The sequence below is a fragment of the Erythrolamprus reginae genome, chromosome 4, assembly GCF_031021105.1.
Source record: "Erythrolamprus reginae isolate rEryReg1 chromosome 4, rEryReg1.hap1, whole genome shotgun sequence".
Lineage (NCBI taxonomy): Eukaryota > Metazoa > Chordata > Lepidosauria > Squamata > Dipsadidae > Erythrolamprus > Erythrolamprus reginae.
Genome location: NC_091953.1, coordinates 16,103,043 through 16,130,701, shown reverse-complemented (window position 1 = coordinate 16,130,701; position 27,659 = coordinate 16,103,043). Strand labels below are relative to the sequence as shown.

The 27,659-nt window shown below is 38.6% G+C and overlaps 1 protein-coding gene across 9 annotated transcripts; it reads right to left on the bottom strand.

Annotated features, from left to right (window-relative positions):
* Positions 1-1,399: 1,399 nt before the first annotated feature.
* Positions 1,400-27,659, bottom strand: CEP126 (centrosomal protein 126). Of its 9 annotated transcripts, none has more exons than XR_011558929.1 (13): positions 27,017-27,539; positions 23,629-23,748; positions 22,738-22,880; positions 20,561-20,642; positions 18,171-18,360; positions 11,348-13,421; positions 8,710-8,871; positions 7,596-7,720; positions 7,081-7,168; positions 5,682-5,837; positions 5,526-5,565; positions 3,970-4,034; positions 1,400-1,832 (listed from the first exon to the last, which is right to left on the bottom strand). XR_011558929.1 is itself a non-coding variant. In XM_070749664.1 (12 exons), the coding sequence occupies exons 1-12, from the start codon at positions 27,256-27,258 to the stop codon at positions 1,737-1,739; spliced, it is 3,543 nt and encodes a 1,180-aa protein (XP_070605765.1). In that variant the 5' UTR covers positions 27,259-27,539; the 3' UTR covers positions 1,400-1,736. The 9 variants fall into 9 exon arrangements, 4 of the variants coding, with proteins under 4 accessions (XP_070605765.1, XP_070605766.1, XP_070605767.1 ...); XR_011558931.1 differs by having other exon boundaries at positions 7,596-7,701; positions 27,017-27,534; XR_011558930.1 differs by lacking the exon at positions 5,526-5,565 and having other exon boundaries at positions 7,596-7,701; positions 27,017-27,534.

The window sequence follows — 27,659 nt, the reverse complement described above, 5'->3', positions numbered from 1 at the left end:
TAGTCTGAATCCAGGAAGTACTATAGTTATGCTTCCTGCTAATTCAGTTTCCTGCATTTTGCTACAGAAAACATTGGCTTGGATCCAGAGTTCCCATAATCAGCATCCGTCTGACATAGCATTGTTATTGTAAGAAATGGGAGAGTGATTTGATTCCTGACCCGTTTCAGCACCTTAAAAACACACTTCATTGAGGTGTGAACTTCCAAACCAGGGTGGAAGGTATCACACGGGGTATACCGCCAATCGGTGAAAATCAGGCATCATGCTTTTATTCTATTTTAACTTTTGATTAGTTACAAGAGGAGCAACTATATGTTTTAAGTCCAACACATAAATATTGCCTAGAAGGAATAACCTCTAAATTACACTTTTTTTTTCATGAAACCAGTAAAATACAGAAAGGTACTAGATTATTTATACAACATTTTGGAATTAATTGATAAATTTTAAAAGGAATAAGGCATTAAGGCCACATGATATTCATCAAGAAGCACCTGGAAGACTGATTTTTGAACCCCTCCTATATATGTTTATTAATCTTTGAAATATAGTAAAATAAATTAATTTGAAAGTTTCCTTTCCCTTGGTAGGTGACTCTACACCAATCAGTTGGAAAGAACCTTGGAGTTTAACCTGTAATAACTCAAATGATGGCTAGACTTCCATGAAAATACTCTGAGGATAAATCCAACCTCATTTGTGAGCAAGATGGCATATTTCATTCTATATACATTAGCTGATCCTTAATCTTGAATATTTTAGAGATATATTTTCATAAAGATATAAAAGATTACTAAGTTTCCATTTTGTGGGCAGGAGTTTTGATACAATACTTGAATACAATACTATATCAAGAAAGTACATGAAGGGAACTCTTAAAACTTTGTTTGATGTATTGTATGATGAAAAATATTAGCTGTATTCAGTAAAAAATCTTATTTCTGTTTATTGAACTGCCCAAAGAATATTAAAAAAACCATTTAGTTTTAACTTATTATATGCTGATACAACTTTGGGAGAAACCATTATTAAAGATGTAAGTATTAAGTGGAATCATATTTTTTTATGGATTTAATAGATGTGTTGTCAATTTTTGAAATGTTCCTGTGTTGCAGAAATGAGATTATGGTATGTTTCCATGTAATTTCATTTTAAATATATGTTCAAAGAATTGAGCTAGGTACCGGTATATATTAGTACTATGCTAAGTTTTTAAAGTGCTATCACTATTGTGCTCTCATCACCTCTGCAGTTGAAACAGGAGCATAGGGAATGGGAAAGAAATTATTAAATTGGTGACTTTTATAGATGATAAGAGTTTCATTTTCTACAACACGTGTTTTGAAAATGTAGCAGATATTTATTAGCGTTTAATGAAAACCATAAAGTTAGGAGATAAACTCATACATAATTTTAATCAGTAGCAAAATAATTTCTTTTCCTTTTAATTAAAATTTACAGTAAATTTACAAACATTGCCACTCATTTAAAATTGAGGTATTTCCATTCTTAAAAAAATACAATACATTTTACAGTAAAGTGCATATATAAAATAATTTTGCCCTAAATGTAAACTAGGTAACAAGCAGTCAATACTTGTGTTACATCTTTATTTTGAAGATTTTTTTATAAAAATAGCATTTAAGGCACGTTGAAAATAATTATAAGTACAAATATAGCAACTGAGAATTTATTATATAAATCTCAGTTCAGCAAACTTTATTAGTGCCAAGTCAGTATCTTCTTTGCTTTAGGTTATGGGTGGCATCCAATATGCTCCTATACCTTTGCATTTGAGGCATTATATCCATATATGAGGGAGATGTGACCTGTAAGAATAAAAATAAAACATTAAAAAATATACATTAAAACAACCACAGAAATGTATAAGCCATTTGCAAATATGAATTTAAAAGCAAGTTAGCATGGATAACATATTTGCTAGTATGGTAGTAGAAAAATAAAATACTGATACATCAAAGCCAGCAAAAGACAAACCTAGGAAAAATAATGATGAGCAGAAATTGAAAAGTGATGTATCGTACAACTTTCATATATGTTTGAGTCGAATTGAATTTATTTCAAACAAACAAACATAGATTACAGCCTAAATTAATAAAGCAACCTACTTAGTAATATTTGCATGGAAATAAAGTAACTTAGAATATCTGCAGTTTAGCTACAAGTTCGTTATAAATTTATTTCAAATGTTGAATATCTACTTCTAATACAAAGGCTGAAATTTGTCATATTATAATAATAATATAGTTTAATTCTTTTTTATTCCCTATTCCCAGGTGTAATTTTACTTGGAAGTTAGTCCATTTTAATCATACCACAGGTAGCATGGGTAGATTTTTTTCTAGATAAGTTACATTAAATAAAATCTATGGGTCAAATTGTCTAATTTTTTATGGCTATCTCTATTCTTTCATTTAGGGGAAACAAAATTAAAATGGAATTCTAAAATAGAGGTCTGAGTCAGTTTTAGTTCAACTTCTCCACCTTAGCTGTCACCCATATCTTTACTACTTACTATTGTATTTAGTTAGGGCTCCAACAATATAGAGTTTGGCAAAATATGTTCTCCCTTAGATGCTGATATTGCACAAATAAACCTGTAAGGCTCAAGTGCTCTCTCTTTCATTGCAAATAACTCAAGAAGGATCCAGACTGCCTGCTCTCAAATTTGATCTTCTATTTCCAAGCAGGAAATTGACTGAAAATCTACCACCATCCATATCGGAGCAGGTAATATTTGTGATTTATTCTTCTGATTTTCTCACTCGTTTTTTCCCTCCTTCATATGATGGAAGTTAACTATAAAAATATAGGGGTTCCCCCCCCTTATTAAGAAATAGCCACCCCGAGTCTACAGAGAGGGGCAGCATACAAAATTAATTAATTAATTAAATAAATAAATAAATAAAATAATTTCATCCTCCCTCTCTTCTTTCCTTCCATGCAGACCTTATTTCAGTTGCTAACTAAATTGCTGATTTTCCCATTAAAGTTTTGTTTGTATTACACTTTTCTTACTTTATAGTAATAAATTATGTACTCGTAATAGTAGTTACTCCTCTCTCTCCCAGACAGTGTGTACAAACAGCCTAATTTTATATGGACTGTTGTTTTTTGTCTTTTAAAGCCTAATTCCTCTCCATATAAAGTGATTCTAGAAGTAGACACATAGCACATCAAACACACATACACATACTTCATGATTAAAGTTGGTTTCTTTCTGCTGCTCCTTTTAACTGGAATCTGGATATTGAAAACCTAGGGCAGTGATGGTAAATCTATGGCACTAGTGCCACAGATGGCACGCGGAGCCATATCTGAGGGCACGAGAGGCATTGACCTATGTCAGCTCCAGTGTGCATGTGTCAGTCAGCTGATTTTTGGACTTCTTTTTGGCCATTTCCGCTCTCTTCAGGCTTCTGGAAAGCCTCCTGAACCCTAGGGATGGTGAAAAACAGCCCAATGGGCTTCCCAGAAGCCTGTGTGCATGTGCGGGGGGACCATATGGGGGGTTGTGCGGGGGTTGTTTGTATATGTGCAGGGAGGGCATTGCATTATGGGTGTTTGCACACATGCACATGCTATCTCGCACCAGAGCCAAAAAAGGTTAGCCATCACTGACCTAGGGAGTTAAGGGTCAGTGAGAGAAAGGACAAGAAGCATTAATACAGGAGCGCATATGGTATTTGGTATGTATGGGGTTCCCACTTGACAGAGAAAATAAGATTTGAGGCTCTCACATAGCAGTAGTCACCACATTTGCGGTTCGAAATGTGACCAGGTGATACAGGAAATAAATTGTGGTGGATTAGATTGAGAATGAAATTCCATTATAATTCTAACAGTGGCAAGCTACAATATATGTTATCTGGAAACTCTTAAGTTTTAATATAGTTAGCTTATAATATAATGTTAGTTAACATTACATTAAATGAATATGCTTACCAAAGGGGAAATAGTCTGCAAAACACTTGTAGAAGATGGGTTTTTGTTAACTGTTTCATGAACATCTAAGAGAGTATAAAATAATTACAAAACTTCAATGGTATGGTAAGAAATAACTTGTGGCTTGTATGGTCTTTCCCTTGAATGTTATGTGATCTAGAGCAGGGCTCTCCAACCTTAGCAACTTTAAGACTTGTGGACTTCAATTCCTAGAGTTCCTCAGCCAGCTTTGAAGTTCACAAGTCTTTGAAGTTCACAAGTTGCCAAGGTTGGAGACCTCTGATCTAGAGTATTATCTTTTAATTGGTGCATGTGTGAAAAGCATTTTATTTTATAATCAAACTTCATTTTAATTCTGAAACCACTCGTTTTTAATTAAGTAGAATGTTGGTTTGTTTATCAATCACTATTTAATTATTAAATATCTCTTGAGTCACAGTGGTATCCGCCTTGACAGCCATCTGATAATGAACTGTCTACCCAGTTTTGGGTTTCCCATTCTAGCCTGCACTCCTGGAAGCCTCTCATCCCAGTAATACTGTCCAATGTTCCTGCTGAAATTCTGAGCCATGACAAGGTTGTCGAGTACCGCCATCTGTTGACACAATACTAATACAACAACCAACATAGTTTATTTTTTAACGTTTAGGTGATACTGATTTATAATCAGCTTTCACTAATCTAGCATTCTTCACATGACTTAGAACTGAAGCTCCATATCCTTCCTCCTCCTCTTCCTCTTCTTTATATTGCTGAATATTCTACTGTTGTAAATGACACTCTGAGTTCTTTTTGGAGTAAGGGGCGTGTAAATACAAATAATAAATACAAACAATAAATAAACCTTTAAGACTTCAACAAAATTTTCATACCACCTTCCAAGCACTATCATCAAATAACAAGTCAAAATGTTATGGAAGGGAAGAATTGCTAAATGTAGGGAATAAATGATATTAATCAGATTTACTTAATTGTATTTATATTTAATAAAGTCTATATGTTAATGAAATCCTACATTTATTACATTTTGATCCTCCTGTCCTCTTGTTTGAACATAATTACCCTTACTACAAATCAGCTGCAGGCTTTGACTCAAAACATGTATTTATTCCTGTCTTCCTAATACATAATGAGATAACTGGATAGAAATGGGTTTAAGGGCAAATGGCAATGGCTGTTTCAATTTTTTTCAATTTTCTTCCTCTTTTCCTCTCCATTAATATTCTCTGTTTAATTTCAGATCTCCTAAACAGTAAAGCAGTATTTGTTTATCTGTGGAGCACACGGGTTTATCAGCTGACCCCCAAAAAGTATTATACTGATTGGTGGTAGATTTTTAAATTAGGAGAAAAGTATGTTTTGCATTAAAATGCTAATATATCATATTAATACCTGAGCAAACAGTACTATAGATTTTAATAGGAAAATAGTACATCTTAGCAGCCATTCAATTCCACTGACTTAGAGACTGCTCCTTTGGCCTCACAGTTCAAAATAAAACCTACTTAAAATAATATATTATGACTAATTTTAATGACTCAAGTGAAACATCCTACCTGCGTTTCACATCAAGAGTGACTTTTGGACCTGAAGTTCCTGCTTGGCAATGAACATAAGGCAAAAAAAAGAAAAGAGAATCATACTTGTTTACATTTATGTGATTTGTCAAATCACCTTGGTGCAATTCAGTGGATAATTTTCAGCGTACTTACTCTGTAGCCGGTGATTGATGCGGTCCAGGGACTGAAGAACTTTGTGCTCTTCAAATGACAGAGCGCTCATTCCTTGCCGTGGCGGTCTATTTCGCACTGCAATCTGCCTATATGGTTGCTGTGTATCCAAACCAGCCAAAATTTCACCTTCTGCAGCTGACAAATTCACAAGGTTTCTAATATTAGGAACTGTGCAGTTCCATTTGACTTTTAGAACAAATATATATACTGTGAAAAGCTTTTACGAAAGGTAGATTACAAATATCTGGGGTGGTGATTGCATTTAATTGCATTTTTATGTATCTTTCAAAGTTTTGAAATTATTGCAATACGTTTTTAAACAACTGCTTAAACACAGCCCTACTAGTATCATTTTGGAGGGCTGCTGAAAAGAATGCATGAAACATAGACATTTAATAGTTTTTCTCCCCTCAAAGCACATCATATTCACTGTTTGAAATCATCTCCATTAAGGGCTAGTTCAGTTCCTGTGACAGTAGCATATTTATATATCTGAGTTAGTGTGAAACACATACCGTCATCTTTTCAAAGTTCCAGTGTAATGTTTATTTTAATTAATACAACACATTCTCAGTACACAATTGGGGAGAACAAAAACTAATTTGACCAAACATGATTTAAAGCTGCTGTTAAGATTAAACTTGTAGCAGTAAGAGCAGCAAAGGGTCAACACTTCTTATTGCCTCCATAGAATGTTGCCCAACAGCCCTGTTTAGGATCACCCAAACTATCCTTGGAAAGTGTGGCCTGGAGATTCACTTACAAGGCTACATGGAGGAATTCTAAGTCAGAACTGGCTTCATCTAGGTCAGTGATGGCAAACCTTTTTTCCCTAAGGTGCTGAAAGAGCGTGTGCGTGAGTGCCCACACCCATAATTCAATGCCTGGAGAAGGTGAAAGCAGCTTCCCCCGCCCCTTGGAAGCCTTCTGGAGGCCGGAAACTACCTGTTTCCCAACTTCTTGTGGGCCCAATAGGCTCATGTCTCATCCTCCCCAGGCTCCAAAGGCTTGCCTGGAGCTGGGAGGGGAAAAACACCCTCTCCCATCCCCCTGGAGGCTCTCTGGAAACAAAAAACGCCCTCCCAGAGCCTCTGTGCGAGCCAAAAATCAGCTGGCCGGCACACGTGCAAGCAGATATAACTCTGTGCACCATCTGTGGTACCCATGCCATAGGTTTGCCACCACTGACCTAGGTCATGCTGACATGGCGGTCCTAATATATAACTGGATTTTTCTTGCACAATGGTTTGAGGCTCCTGATTTTATTTAGGCATTAGTCAAAACCCTTACAGTTAATAAAGATCGAGAATGACACCTACAGAAATGAATGATGCTCTAATTATTTAATCTCAAATAAGATTGAAATATTCTGCATTACCTTCATCAGAAGTATTGACACCACCTGCGACTCGGACTGGCTCAAACATACACTGAGAATGCACTTGAATTGGGGCTTGTGATATATTCTATGTAAAAAAAATCATCAAGCTGTTTTTAAAAATGTAATCAAAATGAATTACAAATCTATTTACATAAAAAGTATATAAACATTTACACATCAAAATTTAATAATTTACATGAAACAGTTTACTCTCTGTAGTGATTACATATAAAATATGTACCATTAGGTGAAAACAAATAATGTTGGTTAAAAAAAGGCAGTGTGCTGATGGTGTTACTATTGATAAAAATAACTGCAGTGTTTCTTAATGCATGTACAAATAGAATACACATAAATATCATAACTTGATGTTATTGTTAGATCCAGTTTGCTTTATATCTATTTTATGTGGAGTCTTTTCCAAATATTTTGTATTTACGTATGGAACTTTAATGTGATGTTTGGTCAAAAGCTATTTTTGATATTTTAACACAATAATTTATTAGGCCTACCTGTCCAGTACCAGTGGATTTCCTTGCCGAAGAGGCTGACATTTGTCTCCTCTGTTCTAAAAGAGCCTTGCGTTTATTTTCATTGTTTTCGTTAATTTGTTTTCGTCTTGCAAAAGCAAAATGGGCTGAAAGTAATGCAAAAGCCTCACAAAAAAATAGAACTAATTATCTTAAATTTGTCTTATCAGGCTACTTTTAACTGTATGTTTTTGTTATAAGCTATTTTGAAAACTTCTATACATACTATATATACATTAATATTTTTTTAAAACCCAGACAAATTATACATAAACCCAAATTAACCCAAAAATCAACATAAAGAATTAAAAACCAGTGCTCATTTTCTCAACAGATGGACCTTTTTGCTAAAAAATGAAATATAATTCAATTATTGATTTTTATTTAACTTTGAAGGAGGCATAATTTCTCCAAAGTGCTTAGCAAAGCCATTCTTAGTCTTACTAGAACATAGGTTTTTATTACAAGAAATCAAAAATAGAATCTGTTGTTTAATCCAAAATTTGGGTTCAATTAATATCAACCACAAGGGTTGAATGCTTTGGTTAGACCAACCAACCAACCAACCAACCAACCAACCAACCAACCAACCAACCAACCAACCAACCAACCAACCAACCAACCAACCAACCAACCAACCAACCAGTATTCTGGTTTATCAGTAGCAGCAGGTTCTAAAAGTCATCAACAATAAGCAGAGTTGAAAACTAAGGAAAATTGTTAATTATAATCAGTTCAATTCTAGTACAGGTTTCTAAAAATTTGATCAGCATTTTTAGTCTGAATGTTTTGAAAAAGAGAAACAGAAACAGTCCCAAGTAATATACAAGTGAAGGAAGAAATAACTATTGTATAAAAGCATCACTAACAATTTATCCAATATAAATACCTATTCCCATTATACATTTTCATAAAGCTTTTTTTCACACACTAAAAAAATAACCTACACTAATAAAAATGGCAGAGTTCTAAATAGGACACCAATTAAAAGAAATAATTTTTTTACTCAGTTGCATAAAGACTGAGCAGAAGACATGCACTTAGTGTATCCTTTGGCATTCTTTCAGCATTAAAAACCTGGCAACAAAAATCTTACCACTTGGTTGGGAAGACACAATAGGATTCACCCTAACACCTGATTTCATATTGCTCATCAGATGGCCACCATCTATAGTGATGTGAGACACATTCGATCTAGCGTGCTGCAAGTCACCATTATTTGAATTATTGCATAAGGAAACATAATGCTGTGAATCACCTGAAAGGAATAAATAAACCAGAAAATAATGCAATTACATCAGCATAATTCAGTTCGAGAATATTATTTATTTATTTATTTATTTATTTATTTATTCATTTGTCCAATACACAAATACATAGGAAGAAAAATAGACATGTAATAATATATATAAAAGGGTAAAGTGAACTTAGAGGAGAGGATATATGAAAGAAAGAAAATATATATGATAAGTGAGAGAAAGGAAAGACAATTGGACAGGGGACGAAAGGCACACCAGAATTGTTATTCTTAAACCAGGAATACGACATTTTAATTTATTAAAAACAAACAAATATAACTATTATTAAGCATAACATTATTAATATCACTACTCATAATATTAATACAGTGTTTCCCCGTTTATCGCGGGTGTTACGTTACGTTATGAAAATCCGTGAAGTAGGGACAATAAAGCGACAAAATCTCTCTCTCTCTCACTTCCCCCCACAAACATTCTACATACACACACACACACTGGGGGAGAGAGAGAAAAACCAACAGTTAGGATCTGGGATATTATTGCCTTGGTTCCCCTCGTCCCATCCAGGGCAGAAAAACCTCTGAGGCAGAGGATAGTGAGCTTTCTGTTTCCCCCTCGGCTCCGCCACAGCCTCCCGACCCACGGGCAGCCCTAGAATCCCGGCCGCCAAGGTCTCCATCTCCGTCCAGCCACTCACCCACAGTGGAACCCCACTGCCGGCTCCGGCAGACACTGCGAGTTCCTGACCACACATGCATACATGTCATGCCTTTTTCCTCCCATCAGGACCAACATGGTCTTCTTAAAAAGCCAGCAGCCGCGTACGCCCCTCCATAATAATCTTGGCATTCACTTAGCAACTGTTGCAAAATAGTCATAAAATCAGATCAGTTATGTGAGTGACCCTTTTTATGCCGTCATGATCATCCAGGGTGTCCAGGGGGAAAGCATTTTGAAATTCCCTGATATTTCCCTGACATTTCCCTATAACTTGCGATCTAGTTAAGGCACGGTCATAGATGACATCATACCAAACGGCTGAGCCGTGGAGAAGTATTGGTAGTTGAAGAAGCAAGTTGTTGCCACAGTTATGCTCATTTTTGCTTGACTCTAACAGGCAACGCAATCCATTTTTTAAAAATGATTTTTCCTTGACTTTAAAATATTTTATTATACTTTGGTTTTTTCCCCTGATTTATTTTTATTTTTTTAATGAATTCCCTGATAATTCCCAAGCTGCCGATTTCCCTGATTATTTCCTGATTTCCCTGTTTTCCAAATTTGCTTGACACCCTGTATAAGTAGGCTACATTCTGGCCATAATTTCAAGGACTATTTGTATTCAGTGTCTGTTATTAGATCTTGCCCCCCTGACCAATAAATGTGATGTATGGTGTGATTGGATTGTCTGATTAATATATATACAGTTTTTAGCTATAGTTTTTTAATGTATTAGATTTGTTTTGTACGCTTTGTTTCTATATTTATTCTGTGAGCCACCCTGAGTTTTTGGAGAAGGGCGGCATACAAATCTAATAAAATAATAATAATAATAATAATAATAATAACAACAACAACAACAACAACAACCATGCAATTATTTTTTTAAAAAAACCAGAAGGTACAGTTCCCAAAAAAACAAAGCCATTAAAATATTAGCTGACATATCCTTCTCTCTTATTTTTTTAAAATTTGAGATATTAACTTTCTTTAAAAAATATAAGCAGCGTTTGTTGCTGGATTCTATTTTTTCACTATAATATGGTAGGCATTTGGCACCCAGTGTCGATCCACAGAACAGAGTTTAAGATTGAAGGGAAAATCCTCCAGGCAGCTGCACCAACTTTTTCTTTCCCGGCAGCGGCGGCTCCGGCGGCTTCCCTTCGAGGAGCAGCAGCAGCGTCAGGAACGTCATGTGATGAAGGGAAGCCGCCGGAGCCGCCGCCGCTGGGAAAGAAAAAGTTGGGGCAGCTGCCTGGAGGTAACGAACTGAACCGCTGAGGAAAGGAGCTCCCCGAAGCTGCCGGTATTGCAGCCAGCCCTACCCTCCCTGCAGCTTGGAGCAGTTAGATGGTAGAGACTCGGAGGTTGTTAAGGGGGCGGCCAGGAGGGGCATGTCAGATCCCAACTCCCATTCCCTCTCACCCCGTCCCCTCAGATCTTGTGGCAGCTGCTTTGCAAAGCTGCCCTGGTCGCACATTTCGGACAGTAAACAAAATTTTCTGTTCAGTATCCGAATTTTTGTTCGGATACCGAAGCAAATTTTTGCAGAAAATTTTGTTCGGTATCCGAAATGTATGAAAACCAAGGAGTTCGAGAACCGAGGTACCACTGTACTTTGAATTGGAATTAAAGTTGTCTCTTTTGGTATATCTGTGCCCCTCAATGATTCTTTCACCATGAAAGGATTCTTTGCACATTTTTAAAAATCAGAAACCTAAATGATTATTATTAAAAAATTGAGATGCATCTTACCAGCAGCACCATCCCTTTGAACCAATGCACGATGTACACCTTGCCACAAAATTGTGATTTCTTCATCAGTTGGTATACGATCCGGACATAATCCATTTTCTGAGAACATGGGACTTCTCCTTGAAATATTGCCATAGTGGACAACTGGTGGAATTGAATTTATAATGCACTTTGACTTTGTCAAAGGCTCATAGGTGTATATACTGTAAGAAGGTCTGATCATTGTTATTTGAGAATGGTAAGCACTACCGGAAGTTGAAGGATCGTCTGTATAACCTCTTGCCAAAGCTTGACATTCAGGCAAAAGATTTTTGTCACTCTGACTATTGTCGGCATCTGTAGAAGGCTTACACACATTCGATGATTGACATAAGACATCTGTAGGATTTTCATCTGGCTTTTTGCTTTGTATAGGCTTACAGGGAGGGTGAGGTATGACGATTTTGCCTGGAGCTCTTACAATCTTATTAGCTTCATTAGCAGACTGTGGTCGGATAAGGGCACTCTTCCGACTTTTAGTTATTATGGTCGATGATGGGACTTTGGCAGATTTTGGTCTTTTGCTCATTTTCATTCTGCTTTTCCGTGGATTAGCTTTTGGATTTTTAGGATCACAATTATAAATAAAAGGTATCATTTCTTCATTTCTTGGTGCTATCCATGCTTGTTTAGCAATATGATATCCTTTGGGCACCAAGGTATTGTGTACTGCATTATCTCTTTCTGAGTTTCCAACAGTAGCAAGTTTGGCAGATAATTGAGAATTCTCTGAATTATTTTCTGGAAAAACAGAATTGAGCAAACAGGAGGGAATACTTCGTAGATTAGTTTTAGAAGCAGTGGTTTTAAGTTGAAAGCCAGCTGCTTGGGGTTGTGCCTGAGCTAAATCACTAACACAGGATTCTGGATTTTTTTCATTATTAATTTCCACTACTCTGTTAATTTCATCAAACCACCTAAGCTTTTTACAATTCTTTTGAACTTCCCCGTCTTTCCCTTTTATTTTTGCCAATTCAACACTGTCTCTAATAGAAGTCACAGGCTGATGTCCAAATTTGATACCTCTGTTTACTACCATTGCTTTGAAACAGCTAAGTTCGTATTTAGATTCCTTTTTTAAAATGCTTTTTGGCAGTTTGATCACTTTTTTCTCACACATATTGTCACTGTTCTGCTGCTCAGGGTCAGATGAATTAGTTGCTACCTCTCCTTGGGGCACAGGTAAAACAATTTCAGCCTCTTTTTTTTCTTCGCTGTCTTTGTGCTGCTCAGCATAGTCTGTTGAAGGCTCTTTAGATGTAGATGCTTCAGCATTAACATGGTCCGGATGCTTTTCACATTTACCTTCAGCTACACAATCTGTATCTTCAGTACACCTTGCTGTATGGATATCTTTCCCCTTCTGCATGCAATTAAGTAAGAAGCTGTTGCTGAAATAGGAAGCGACATTCCACTGTTGATTAGACAAATCTACATTGGGATTGAGAGTTTCTGTTGACGAAGTTCTGTTGTTTTCAGAACCTTCAAAGTTCTCTTGTTCTGAGGCTGCGGGAGAAGGATTAGGGGCAGTGCATACTTTATTCAGTTTGGCTGTAGGGTTGTCAGCGGGTAAAGGATCCCCTGTGCTAATTACATTTGAAGATGGACATAGCAACAGAATGCTTTTGTCTTCTGTTTTATTTTGTACAGAAGTTAGATTACCATCAGAAGCACATGTCTCAGACACTCTCTGTTCAGATGAAGTTGGCACCGATGATTTCAGCTCAGGGTTGCATCTGCCTTCATCAGGTGGGACAACATTGTATTTAATTAAAATATCGCGGAAAGGGGAGGCTGTCTGAATAGTTGACGTTTTTAAATTTCTAAGCCAATTATTCACATGCTGATTTTTAGAAAAAGGATCATCGTGTTCATCAGAGAAATGTTTATTTTTGCTCTTTGATCCTTCTGGATGCTGGATGGAAGACTCCTCTTGAGTAGATAAAGATGGTGCTATGAAATTTCCATTTTGTTCTTTACCCTCAAGGCTGTCAACACTGCAAACACTCCCTTCATCTATTTCTTGATGAAAATCCTGTGCAAGAAAAATAAATAAATTACAAAAACAATTTAACACAATTGCATCAAAGCAGTTTCAGAGACAACTTGGAAATTTCATAAAAAACAGTAATAGGGCAGTAATTCAGGGAAAATTGACTGGTTTATTTCTTTTAGACACTACACAACTTCATTTTTATGTGCCACAATTTTAGGGTGCCAGAATTTTCAACATTAACCAATGGCATATACATATCTTTAAACTTCATGCCTACAGTTCTTCCATTTTCACATCATTATTTATCCATGACAATATTTCTACTCTGATGCTACAACTTTATATATAATATTATGCATTAAATTGGCTGTGATAGACAAAGCCAGTAATTATGTCACCTAGCAAGAATATTTAGGGTATATTTATTGTTGGGAAATTACAATAAACAGAAATTAAGAATGTTTATATCATTTATTTATTTATTTATTTATTTATTTATTTATTCATTCATTCATTCATTCAATTTTTATGCCGCCCTTCTCCTTAGACTCAGGGCGGTTTACAACATGCTAGCAATAGCACTTTTTAACAGAGCCAGCATATTGCCCCCACAATCCGGATCCTCATTTTACCCACCTCGGAAGGATGGAAGGCTGAATCAACCTTGAGCCTGTGATGAGATTTGAACTGCTAACCTACAGATCTACAGTCATATCATTTTATAAAAATTTAACTGCATTTTTATATTTGTCTTTTCTTACTTACAAAAGAGAACTTATTAAACATATCAAGCAGGTGCTACCAGTTCCATAAATGTTTATTATAGAACATGGATTTTCTTGAAAAAATAAAAAAGAAAGTTATTTTAAAATATAAAGCATTCATAAATATGCAAAAATAACACTGCACTGAGATTTGAAAATGAATAACATTTATTTTTATAGTGTTATCTATATTCATTTATATTAATGGTAGGAATAGATTGATTTACTGTTTTTTTTTAAAAGGAGTTTTGAGTATTTATAATTTGGCTTGGCTTATGGAATGGCAAACATAGAAGTCAAAGAGAACAAAATAAAATGCAACAAATACTGTATTTTTCAGAGTACAGTAATACCTAGTCTTACGAACCCCTCGTCATACGAACTTTTCAAGATACGAATCCAGGGTTTAAGATTTCTTTGATTCGTCTTAAAAACCCTTTCCGTCTTACGAACTTGAGCCCGGGCCCATGGGCTCTCTTACTGCGCCTGCCCTCTCGTACTGAGCATGCGCTCTCTGACTGCCGAAGGGATTCCCCTGCCTCGTGACTGTCACCGCCGGGATTTCCCATTTGCTTGCATGGGAATTCCCTGCCCCCTTTTGCTTGCACCTGAGGCGGGGAACGCCGGAGCTGCCCCTTTTCCCTGCCACTTTCCCCTCTAGCCCTCCGCTTCCTCTGCTCCCCGCAGCCGCCCCATCCTGCTGCCAAATTCCCCCCTAGCCTGCTCCTTCCTTCGCCCCATCTCGCTGCTAAAATCACCCCTCCAAAAGCTTCCTACACCGCTCCAAAAATCGCCACTGAAAAAGCTTCCTATTTTGCCCCAAATTCCCCCAAAAATCGCCACTCCAAACGCTTCCTAAGCCACTCCAAATCACTTCCAAAGTCTTCCAAACTCACATCTCCTTTCAAAATGCCTCGTTTCTCCTTGCTGCCTTTCTTCACTCTATTTGCCTTTATTAGAACCTCGATTTGGGTGCCATAGAAAGCTTTTAGAGTGGCGATTTTTGGGGGAATTTGGGGCAAGATAGGAAGCTTTTGCAGTGGCGATTTTTGGGGGAATTTGGGGCAAGATAGGAAGCTTTTGCAGTGGCGATTTTTGGGGGAATTTGGGGCAAGGTAGGAAGTTTTTGCAGTGGCGATTTTTGGAGGAATTTGGGACAACCTAGGAAGGTTTTGAAAGGGCGATTTTGGGAGAGATTTGGGGTGGCATTAGTCTTTGTTAGGACCACCATTCCTCGCTTCTCCTCGCTGTCCGTCTCCACTCCGTTAGCCTTCACTTTGTCAGCCTGCCGCTTTTTTTTTAAGCCTTAAAGTTTGGATTTTCCTAATGGTTTTGCACGCATTATTTGCTTTTACATTGATTCCTATGGGAAACAATGTTTCGTCTTACGAACTTTTCACCTTATGAACCTCGTCCGGGAACCAATGAAGTTCGTAAGACAAGGTATCACTGTAGAAGACACACATTTTTCCTCTGAAAAAGACGGTGGAAATGTCGATGCATCTTATACACCGAATGCAGCTATTTTTGCTATCCCGAAGACCCAACCCCACCTGCAGACCTCCTGAGTGCTGGGAGATACCCAGGAGCTCCCAGGCTTCCCAGACCTTCTGTCCACCCCATTTTTGAGAAAAAATAGGTTAAAAATGGCCAGTTTTTAAAAAAAATTGGACTGTTTTTGCCTTCATGTAGCATGACTGGGAGTTGATGTCCATTAGTCTTAAAGCTGTCAAATTTGAAGTCCCTGGGTTAGGGGTGTAGGGTTTTCAAACTTGGCAAGTTTAAGACTTGTGGGCTTCAACTCCTATTCCTGAGCTAGCATGACTGGAGGAGGAATTCTGGGAGTTGAAATCCACAAGTCTTAAAGCTGTCAATTTTAAAGTTTGTAAAAGGTGTACATGGTTGTAAAAGTATTTTGCTACACTGATATATAGATATTGACAAAATTGAACGGATACAAAGGTATTGACAAAATTGAACGGGTCCAAAGACGGGCTACAAAAATGGTGGAAAGTCTTAAGCATAAAATTTATCAGGAAAGACTTAATGAACTCAATCTGTATACTCTGGAGGACAGAAGGGAAAGGAGGGACATGATTGAAACATTTAAATATGTTAAAGGGTTAAATAAGGTTCAGGAGGGAAGTGTTTTTAATAGGAAAGTGAACACAAGAACAAGAGAGCACAATCTGAGATTAGTTGGGGGAAAGATCAGAAGCAACATGAGAAAATATTATTTTACTGAAAGAGTAGTAGATGCTTGGAACAAACTTCCAGCAGACTTGGTTAGTAAATCCACAGTAGCCGAATTTAAACATGCCTGGGATAAACAAATATCCATCCTAAGATAAAATACAGGAAATAGTATAAGGGCAAACTAGATGAACCATGAAGTCTTTTTCTGCCGTCAATCTTCTATGTTTCTATATTTTATTAAATAATTTATTACTAAACCATTTGGTTCAGATTACTTTTTTCCTTGCTTTCCTCCTCTAAAATCAGGTGCATCTTATACTCTGAAAAATACAGTAAATATAATCTACAGTCTTATTTTTGTATTTCTTCATGTAGTCCACTGTTATATCCAGTGATTTTGGATGATATGAGAGAAGGCAACAAAACCAAACATCTTCCAGTATTTATACTGCCATAGAAAGGTCTATAAAAATCATAAGAACTTTTTCAAATCTCACCTATATTTAACAAAAATGGTCCTTAATTTGTAACAGTTGAAAAATAAGATAACTATAATTTGGGGAAACAATTTCAATATTTTCTTGGTTGTGTTTTCATTTAACTATATGTTTATATCTCAATATGTCTACTAATCAGAAAAGGAATGATCATCTATAGTTATAAAACTAGGTAGGGTTCATTACCAAAAAATCAGCAATTTGTAATGAATGAATAGATGGGTGGGTGGGTGGGTGGGTGGAAGGAAGGAAGGAAGGAAGGAAGGATTGTCACAGTATTGCTTTATAATTTAACCGACTGCAGACTTTTCCCCTTCCAACGCCTCAGCTCAAATTTTTACCACCCCCAAAAAGCACCCCATCAAAAATGTAGAACATAAATAATACCGGTAGGACAGAAAAGCTAAAATAGATATAATACACGTTTTATACTAGGAAATATACAAGTGCTATCCCATCTTTAAGCTGCCACAGTTGACAAATAATGATCATGGGTCGATTCCTCTTACCTGGTGCTACTGATGAGCTGCGCGCACAGCATGATGATTCTTGCATGCGTACGCACACTAAGCTTTTGTGCATGCATCTCCAGCGTGATTTTGCTTTTGTACATGCATAGGAAGCAAAAAAGTGCATGAGGGGATGTGTGGGTGCACGAGATTTTGGCGATTTTTTGCTTCAGCACATGCGCAGGAAGTAATAAGACCAAAAATTCAAGAAAAAAATATGGTGATGCCTGAAGGACCGGCACTAGCGGTGTGGAGTCGCCTACTACACCGGTAGCAATCCACCACTGATAATGATTTAGGGTCTGAGTATTTAAATATCTATTCAAAGTAAGGCCATCTTTTAATTTTAAATCTACTAATGGTTCACTAAATTTTGAAAAATTATACTTCACTAAACTTTGAAAAAAAACATAGGGTGCTTCCCCAAACATTCAAAAGCAGAAATTCAGTTGGGTATTACGTTCCAAGCAAATGTTTTCTTTTTTGGTGATTATATTAATCAGATAGATAATAATAATAATAATAATAATAATAATAATAATAATAATAATAATAATATTTATTAGACTTGTATGCTGCCCGTCTCCGAGGACCCGGAGCAGCTCACAACATGCAATACAAAACAATGTGTATAATATTGCAGTAGGTATTTAAAAACTACAATCTAAATTTATTATTTGAGAAAGGGTTATATTAACCCTTCTAGTTTTAAGTCAGCATATTACTATTGAATTAATCAAAAGCAGTTAGAATATTAAGCATGCTTGCTTAGATATTTTGAGAATACTTTTTTTAAGAATCAAAAGTTAAAAGCAATCATACCTGAGAGTCACCGGAATGCTGTTGTGATTGATGCTGCTTTTCATCTAGATTTTGTTGGAGGAGGAGCTGGCCATTGCATGGGTTTATCCTGTTTTTTATCTGTAGTGATCTATCATAAATAGCTTTTGCTGAGTTCTGTTTCCATTGAAAAGGACCATTTCTGGTAGCTGAGGAATTAGGCCCAATAGAGCTTGAAAGAATGAAACATTGCTGTTATTTCTGGATAAATATATTAGGCTTATGAACAAAATATCATACTCAGTATTGGGTTCCTTAGACGTAAGGGCCACATTATGAACTGAGAGTAAAAACGGTGATGCGTGTGCAGCTTCGGGTAACCAGTGGGCGGGTGCGGACATCCAAGTGAGATTTTTCTTTCTACGCATGCGCAGAAGCAAAATCTTGTGTGCGCCCACCAGCCGATCACCCAGAGCTGCGTGCGCATTGCACCAGTAGCAACCGTAAGTAGGAACCCCCACCTGGTCATACTTTGTTATATGCTCAATGTTATATCTGAAATGATGAACTAGTAAGGATCAAATAATAAAACAGGATAAATAAGAACTTTAAATTATCCAGAACACAGGGGTTTATTCAGAGCTAAAGATAATACCATCTTATGAAATAAAGAGGATTTGATAAATAGCATCAAGTTTGCCAGAAGAGTCTGTGAGTACAGCCAGCATAACAACTAAAACTGTAAAAAAAGGAATCTTGGCAATATCTGTAGTATTTCAAAGTTCTACATAGCAAATATCTAAAGCAAATAAGCTAAGAGATTCAAGTTTCAAGTTTTATTGGATTTATATGCCGTCCCTCTCCGAAAACTCGGGGCGGCTAACAACAATCATAAACAATATACAATAAAATCCAATACTAAAAGCAAATTTAAAACCCCTTAATATATAAAAACCAAACATACATACAAGCATACCATATATACAGTTGTGACGGCCTAGGGGGAGAAAAAGTCTTAATTCCCCCATGCCTGGCAGCAGAGGTGGGTTTTAAGTAGCTTACGAAAGGCAAGGAGGGTGGGGGCAATTCTGATCTCTGGGGGGAGTTGGTTCCAGAGGGTCGGGGCCACCACAGAGAAGGCTCTTCCCCTGGGTCCCGCCAAATGGCATTGTTTAGTTGACGGGACCCGGAGAAGACCCACTCTGTGGGACCTAACTGGCCGCTGGGATTCGTGCGGCAGAAGGTGGTCCCTGAGGTAATCTGGTCCGGTGCCATGAAGGGCTTTATAGGTCATAACCAACACTTTGAATTGTGACCGGAAACTGATCGGCAACCAATGCAGACTGCGGAGTGTTGGTGTGACATGGGCATATTTAGGGAAGCCCATGATTGCTCTCGCAGCTGCATTCTGCACGATATGAAGTTTCCGAACACTTTTCAAAGGTAGCCCCATGTAGAGAGCGTTACAGTAGTCGAGCCTCGAGGTGATGAGGGCATGAGTGACTGTGAGCAGTGACTCCCGGTCCAAATAGGGTCGCAACTGATGCACCAGGCGAACCTGGGCGAAAGCCCCCCTCGCCACAGCTGAAAGATGTTTCTCTAATGTGAGCTGTGGATCGAGGAGGACGCCCAAGTTGCAAACCCTCTCTGAGGGGGTCAATGATTCTCCCCCCAGGGTGATGGACGGACAGATGGAATTGTCCTTGGGAGGCAAGACCCACAGCCACTCCGTCTTGTCTGGGTTGAGTTTGAGTTTGTTGACACCCATCCAGGTCCCAACAGCCTCCAGGCACCGGCACATCACTTCCACTGCTTCGCTGAATGGGGTGGAGATGTATAGCTGGGTATCATCTGCATATTGATGATACCTCACCCCATGCCCTTGGATGATCTCACCCAGCGGTTTCATGTACATGTTAAATAGCAGGGAGGAGAGGACTGACCCTGAGGCACCCCACAAGGGAGAGACCTAGAGGTCGACCTCTGATCCCCCACTAACACCGACTGCGACCGACCGGAGAGGTAGGAGGAGAACCACTGAAGGACAGTGCCTCTCACTCCCAACCCCTCCAGTTGGCGCAGAAGGATACCATGGTCGATGGTATCAAAAGCCGCTGAGATGTCAAGAAGCACCAGGACAGAGGACAAGCCCCTGTCCTGGGCCCGCCAGAGATCATCCATCAATGCTGTAGCCGGGCCTGAATCCAGACTGCTGAGGACCTAGATAATCGTGATAATCTCATTGTGAGTATAAAAATAACCACAGTGAAATATTGTATTAGCAAGCCTCTTTATTCTACTTTCTTTGCACAGTACTGTAGTTTCATAATGTTAGCTACTGGTAATCTATGTCAGGTTTTTTTTGCAACTATTATTTCATCATCATTTGCTGTCCCACCGATCTTATTTCTGAATTAAATAAAATAATTTACCTTCCACTGACTCTAGATAATGGTAATCCTGAAACATGAAATTTCTGGGCTTCGTCCAATTTATTTTCTGGCTTTCTCTGTACTGTAGTGAAAAATAGGCAAAACATTTGATTAAATATCAGATTCTTAATACCATATGCATAGTTATCAGCATTTATTTTATTTTATTTTAAAAATGCCTATTTGTGTTCCCATGCACTATTATTTGCACCATACGTAGGCTTGGGTTACAGCTACTATTGCTTAATGCCAGGGTGGTGGTGCAGCAGGTAGAGTACAGTACACAGGCCACTAAAGCTCACTGTAGGTCAGCGATTCAAATTTCATCACCGGCTCAAGGTTGACTCAGCCTTCCTTCCTTCCGAGGTGGGCAAAATTAGGACCCGGATTGTGGGGGCAATATGCTGGCTCTGTTAAAAAGTGCTATTGATAATATATTGTAAGTCCCCCTGAGTCTAAGGAGAAGGGCGGTGTAAAAAAATGAATAAAAAATAATAATAGTTTCTAGTAAAACTCAACTCATGCAGGGAATTGCACAGGAGGCTCTTCTGTGCTCAGGTTCAGTAACACAGGTGCAGTAACAGATTTTGTACCACATTCCCCAGGAATGGCCTCCTCTCCAAAATCCCCTTATCTCCTCTCGTGCATCACCACTGCAATCGTTCTGCTTGCCCAACTCCCTCAATACACTAATAACCCCAACTTCAGCCATTTCATTTCCTAGGACAGGAGCGTTATCCTGGTCAAGCCCTAATTAAGCATAGCAGACTGGTCATTAACATCAATGCTGATGGCTGGCATTCAGCACCTTCAGGATATCTGCCAGCTTCCTTCTCTGAACCATTTTCATCCACCCTATGATATCCTGTTCTCATAAGTGGAAACAGGCAAATAGACAGACAGACAGACAGACAGATATTCCTCAACAGGTAGGGTTAACCCTATACTTTTCTATCTTTCAGCTGGGTAGGGGCATCAACAGCTATAACATTCTATTGCTCAAAGATACAGTGGTACCTCTGCTTAAGAATGCCTCTACTTAACAACTTTTCTAGATAAGAACCAGGTGTTCAAGATTTTTTTGCCTCTTCTTAAAAACCATTTTCTACTTAAGAACCTGAGCCCGGAAAAATTTCCTAGGAAATTTTAGAGCGGCATGAAGGCCCGGCCAGTTTCCTAGCATTACCCCTTCAATCCCGGCCATCTCGAGCTTTTCTGGGCTGCCAGAGGAGCCTTTCGGTGGTGCTTAAGGAGGCTTTGGCAGCCCAGAGCGAACAGAGCGTTTTCCTTTCTCTGGGAGCTTGGAGAGGGAATAAACCTCTGCCAGTGCCCAGAGAAAAGAAACGGTCCCTTCGCTCTGGGCAGCGACTGTCCTCCTCCTCTTCCTCATCCTCCCACCCAAATTCCAAGCTTTTATTTCTTTCCTAATAGGTTTGCATGCATTATTTGCTTTTACATTGATTCCTATGGGAAAAATTGCTTCTACTTACAAACTTTTCTACTTAAGAACCTGGTCATGGAACGAATTGAGTTCTTAAGTAGAGGTACCACTGTACATCCAAATGCAGACCATGCAAAAACCACACTCCAGAAAACCATTCTGAAAGTTATAAACTGACAGCAAACAGCACTCCTTACTAGCACTGATGATGTTACCCCGTTACGGTAATGAAATGTCTGCAAGAAAATAATGAAACTCAAAGCTTTCATGCAGCAAGCTACCATAATTATCCTCTGATATTACATAATTTCACTGCTGTTTTAATTTAATATTCTATTTTTGAAAAAATGAAAGTATTTCATCTTTGTGTACATCTCAAACACACTCTACAGAATTCTCCAGGACCAGGAATGTATTTGACTGATTAATATTCATCTGGCAGAGCAAGCTTTATGTAGCAATTAAAGCATCAGGCTAGAAACAGGAGACAATGAATTCTAGTTCTGCCTTGGTCCTGAAGGTGGCTATGTGACCTTCAGTCAATTATACTGTCAGTCATTGGAAGGAGGCAATGGGAAACAACTTCAAAATCTTACCAACAAAACTGCAGGCACTAACCCAGGAGTCACCAAGAGTTAACACTCACTTGTAGGCACAAAATAACAACAATATCTCTATTAACTGACATCAAGTCATATTGTAAAGAATATTTAAACTGCACAATTAATTTACCCACCTTTTTTGCGCTGCAAAGATGAAATATGGCTGCGCTGGAATTTTTCAGTTGCTTCCTGATGCTTCAGTTTCCTCTGCAGCAATATTTGTTCTCTAAATTTTTGTTCTTTTTCTTCACTCTCTTTCCATTTTTCTTCGAGTTGTCTATTTAAAAACTATAGCTTTTAATAATAATAACTACATTTAAGTGTGTCATTTAGAGTCCATTTCATTTAAAAACTTATTTCTTCAACTTTATGTTTATGTTTTGAGAAAATATAAGACGGTAATATAAGGTCTAAAGACAATTAACATTGTTTACAGAACAAGCTCTAAATCTAGAAAATTCTGATTATCTGAAGGCACAATACATCCCACCCACAGAAATTTGTTTAAGCAGTATCTGTGGGGTGGTTGAAAATAAGTATTCCAGAAATAACAAATGTATGCCTTCTGATTTTTTTTTAATCATGAAAATTTATTCTGAATAAACCAGGGCTATTACCATAGAAGATAGTTCTGAAAAAGATCCTATGACGCATGTTGCACCTTGCAATCATAAAAATAAATATATTAACAATTAATTTTTGTGTTTTTAATGATTGTATACCACCTTACATCACCTTTGGTAAATAAGTGGCTATAAAAATCATATAACAAAATACATTGTCATGATTTTAAGATTACAAAAGATCACTATCCAGTGAGTATTCATATAAAAGTTTTATTGATTTAAATAGAGCCACTCAAAAAGACCTAATCAAGATCCAAAACACTTCTTTTCTTATAAAGGAACTGAACTGTGTGAAGCTGCTACTTACTCTGTCATATACCACACTGGAAAGTCAATATACACAGAGAACAGTTAATCTGCATTACTGTAAAAAAATAAGCAAGCCTGTTATTTACATACCTCCTTCTTTTATTTGTTTCTATAGAATGTTTTCTTGCTCGATTACGAAACAATCTTTGATCTTTTAGCAACTCATGACGCTCTTTTGATAAATCTCTTTCCAGAAGAACTTTTAGATTTCTGATTATGAGATTAAGGAACTTTAACAAAAATCCTAAAAGCAGAATATAAACTTCTAGTTTTAATAACAATTAGAAATTAGAGTAGCCCTGTTCTCCATTAATTGGTCTGACTTCTTTACATTCTTTATATGGAAGCATCTCTAGTCCTCTAGTGATTTTGCTTGCCTTTTTTTTTAGCTGAACAGTATCTTTTCAGAAATGATGACCAGGGCTACGTACAGTACAGTATATACATACATACAGATACAGTACAGTTATACTACTGGTTTATGTTAGATCATCCTGGCAATTTGAGTTTCAATTCCTTTCGTAATGAATCAAAGCATGACAAGGAATGTCCTTTCTGCGCCAAATCAGAAACTCAAACTATCCAAGGAGCTGCTGATTTAGTTCTACAGATGAATTATTGAGTCTGTCATCTGCACCTCTATAACTGTCTGGTTTGGCTCTGCAACCCAACAAGACCGACACAGACTTCAGAGGAGAATCAGAACTGCAGAAAAAACCATTGCTGATAACCTGCCTTCCGTTGAAGACCTGTATATTGCATGCGTCAAAAAGAGGGCTGTGAAAATATACGGTATACAGACCACTCACATCCTAGACATAAATTGTTTCAACTTCTACTCCAAGGCAACGCTATAGAACACTGCACATCAGAACTAGACACAAGGACAATTTCCTCCCGAATGTTATCACTCTGCTTAACAACTAATTCCCACAACACTGTCAAATAATTTACTAAGTCTATATTACTATTATTCTTCTCTTCCTTACTAGTATCTATCTCTTCTCAGTTATTACTATAACCATATTGCTTGTATCTTTCAATTTATATTGTTTTTGTTTCCTAGTACGAACTGATAGCTTATTAGTAACCTTGACTACCACTGTTGTATCATTTTATTCTTAATGAATGTATTTTATTCTCCTTATGTACACTGAGAGCATATACACCAAAGACAAGTTCTTTGTGTGCTACATGTAACCAACAAGGTACTGTATTCTACTCTCTTCAACTTTTTACAAAAGATATTTGACATATTAATTGACATTATCCTATAATTGTAAGATCCATTTTCTGCTTAGCTACTGTCAATTCAGAATCTAGAAATGAATCTGTCACATTTTGATCATTGAAGGCTAACTTGCATCATACTGCATTACCTGCAGTGAATTGCACCTTCTATTTTCCGTCCTGTGCCTTAAATTTACAAAAATCTTAACTCTCTCTGCAAATTCCTTATTCCTTAAATTCACACTCTGAAAATCATGAAATGTTAATAGAAATAGTACTCATAATTTTGTATCCTTTCCAGACAATTTAAGTTGGTCACAAATTGTTTTACCATCTTTAATCATTCTTCTAATTTCACTGCCCAGCCTCTAGTTCTTTATTCTGTTTCCAAATTATGAAAGCATACTCTTTCCCCATCTAATCACCTGTTGGGTACAAACTTCAAATAAATACAAGTAATATTTCTATATCCCCTAAATCTTGAATGCCTTTTGAATAGAACAGGAACCCTTAGAAACAACGGTGCTTGGCTTAAAATATACCTCTACAAATCCAAACAATAATGGCTTCTTGATGCTCTCTGGACTTGCTTGTTTTCTTGCAGATAAGATACCATAAACATATTTATGAAACAATAACAGTTTAATCCTGAACTCCAAGAACAGGTAGTCCTCAATTTACAACCACAATGGAGCCCAAAATTTATGTTGCTAAGTTTGAAATTTATTAAGTGAGCTTTGCTCCGTTTTTACAACTTTCTTTGCCATATTTGTTAAGTGGATCACTGCAGCTGTTCAAGTGAATCTGACTTCCCCATTAACTTGGCTTGTCAGAAGGCGGCAAAAGGGGATCGCACGACCAGTAGTAGGTTCCTGCCAGTATGGTTAATTGCGCACAGCTCCGCGGCTCTAGTGGACAAGTGCGGGTTCCAGCGCAATTTTGCTTCCTGCACCTGTGCAGGTAGCAAAATCTCACACTGAGTTGTACATACACACAAGTTTCGGTAAGAGTTTTGGCACGGAAGCATGCGTGGAAGCAAGAAACCTCATCAAAACACACGCAGACATGCGTCTCCATGCGAGATTTTGCTACTTCAGCAGGTGCAGGAAGTAAAATTGTGCTCAAATCCACGCTCGCATGCCAGAGCCACAGAGCTGCGCACAATTAGCCATACCGACAGGAACCCACTACTGCGTAAGGGGCATGCATAAGTGCACCAGAGTGCCTTCCGTCCCCTGTCCTAATGTTTCTCTTTTACTAGTATCATGTAGACATTGTTATATGTTTGTATACTACCAATATGTACTTGAAAAAATAAATAAAATAAATACTGGAATTCCAAATAATGAATTTATTTATTTATTTATTAGATTTGTATGCAGCCCCTCTCCGAAGACTCGGAGCGGCTCACAACAACAATATACAATACAAATTCAATGATTAAAAACAAAACAGTTAAAACCCTTGATTTAAAAACAATCATACATCCCAAACAAACCATACATAAAACGGGACTGCCGAGGGTAATAAATTTCCCCATGCCTGGCAGGAGAGGTGGGTTTTTAGGAGTTTGCGAAAGGCAAGGAAAGTGGGGGCAGTCCTGATCTTCAGGGGGGGAGGGAGTTGATTCCAGAGGGCCGGGGCCGCCACAGAGAAGGCTCTTCCCTGGGTCCCTTTATTTATTAGATTTGTATGCCGCCCCTCTCCGAAGACTCAGAGCGGCTCACAACAACAATATACAATACAAATCGAATAATTAAAAATAAAACAGTTAAAACCCTTGATTTAAAAACAATCATACATCCCAAACAAACCATACATAAAACGGGACTGCCGAGGGTAATCAATTTCCCCATGCCTGGCGGCAGAGGTGGGTTTTTAGGAGTTTGCGAAAGGCAAGGAGAGTGGGGACAGTACTGATCTTCAGGGAGGGGGGAGTTGATTCCAGAGGGCCGGGGCCGCCACAGAGAATGCTCTTCCTCTGGGTCCCGCCAGACGGCATTATTTTGTCGACGGGACAGGAGAAGGCCAATTCTGTGGGACCTAATCGGTCGCTGGGATTCGTGTGGCAGAATCCCCCCAATAGGCTGGGAATTCTGGGAGTTGGAGTCCACAGGGCTTAAAAATCGCTCCTGTGAGTTAAATTTTTTTAAAAAAACAAAAAAACAGGCACTCCTTCAGTTTGCAACGCGACCCGCCTTGCCCGCCCCCCCCCCCCGTCTGCCATCCAAGCTACCCGGGAGGATACGTGCAAGGGACGAAAGCGTTCAAGGACCGGCGGCCAAGTCCCCGCGGCGGGGCACTTTCCGACAAGCCTTTCCTCCAGCCTGGAGCAATCGCGGAGAGGTCGGCTCCGCCAGCAGCGACAACTTCCGTGGTCGCCCTCGCCAAAGCCGGGCTGCTGCGCTCCGCCGCCACCGCGGTTGCCGGCCTCCAGGAGCCCGGGTAGTAGCCAGCACCGCCGCCGCCGCCTCCGCCGCCAAACTCCATCCACCCCTTAGCCTGCCGCCGCCATCCTCTTCCTCCGTCCTACACAGGCCCAGTCATTCGCCCCGGGCGCGCGGTCGGTGGGTCTTGACAGGGTTCGGGCGTTCGCGTTCGGGGCTCTTCCGACCATCCGCCGCGGGAGGTCCCCGCGAGCCCCCGACTTGCCGCCTCGGAAGCACCCAGAGGAAAAGCCCCCCCTCAGCGGGCTCCGGAGCCGCGCGGCCACCGGGCGGCCATCTTAGCAACCGGCAACGCCGCTTTCGTCGCCACGGCAACCGAGCTCCGGCGCTGAAGGGGGAGGAGCTTCGGAGAGAGAGAGGGGGAGGTAGAAGCCAAAGGTGCTTTCCCTCAAGCAGAGCTTTCTCGCCGGGCGGGAGATTCCAACTCCCAGAATTCCCTGCGTC

Coding starts and splice junctions, on each gene's coding strand:
- CEP126 (XM_070749664.1), bottom strand. CDS start 27,258: ATGGAGTTTGGCGGCGGAGGCGGCGGCGGCGGTGCTGGCTACTACCCG. Junction 20,643..22,737: donor ATCTTTGCAGCGCAAAAAAG/GTGGGTAAATTA, acceptor TTTTCACTACAG/TACAGAGAAAGCCAGAAAAT. Junction 5,838..7,080: donor TGTCAATACTTCTGATGAAG/GTAATGCAGAAT, acceptor TGAATTTGTCAG/CTGCAGAAGGTGAAATTTTG.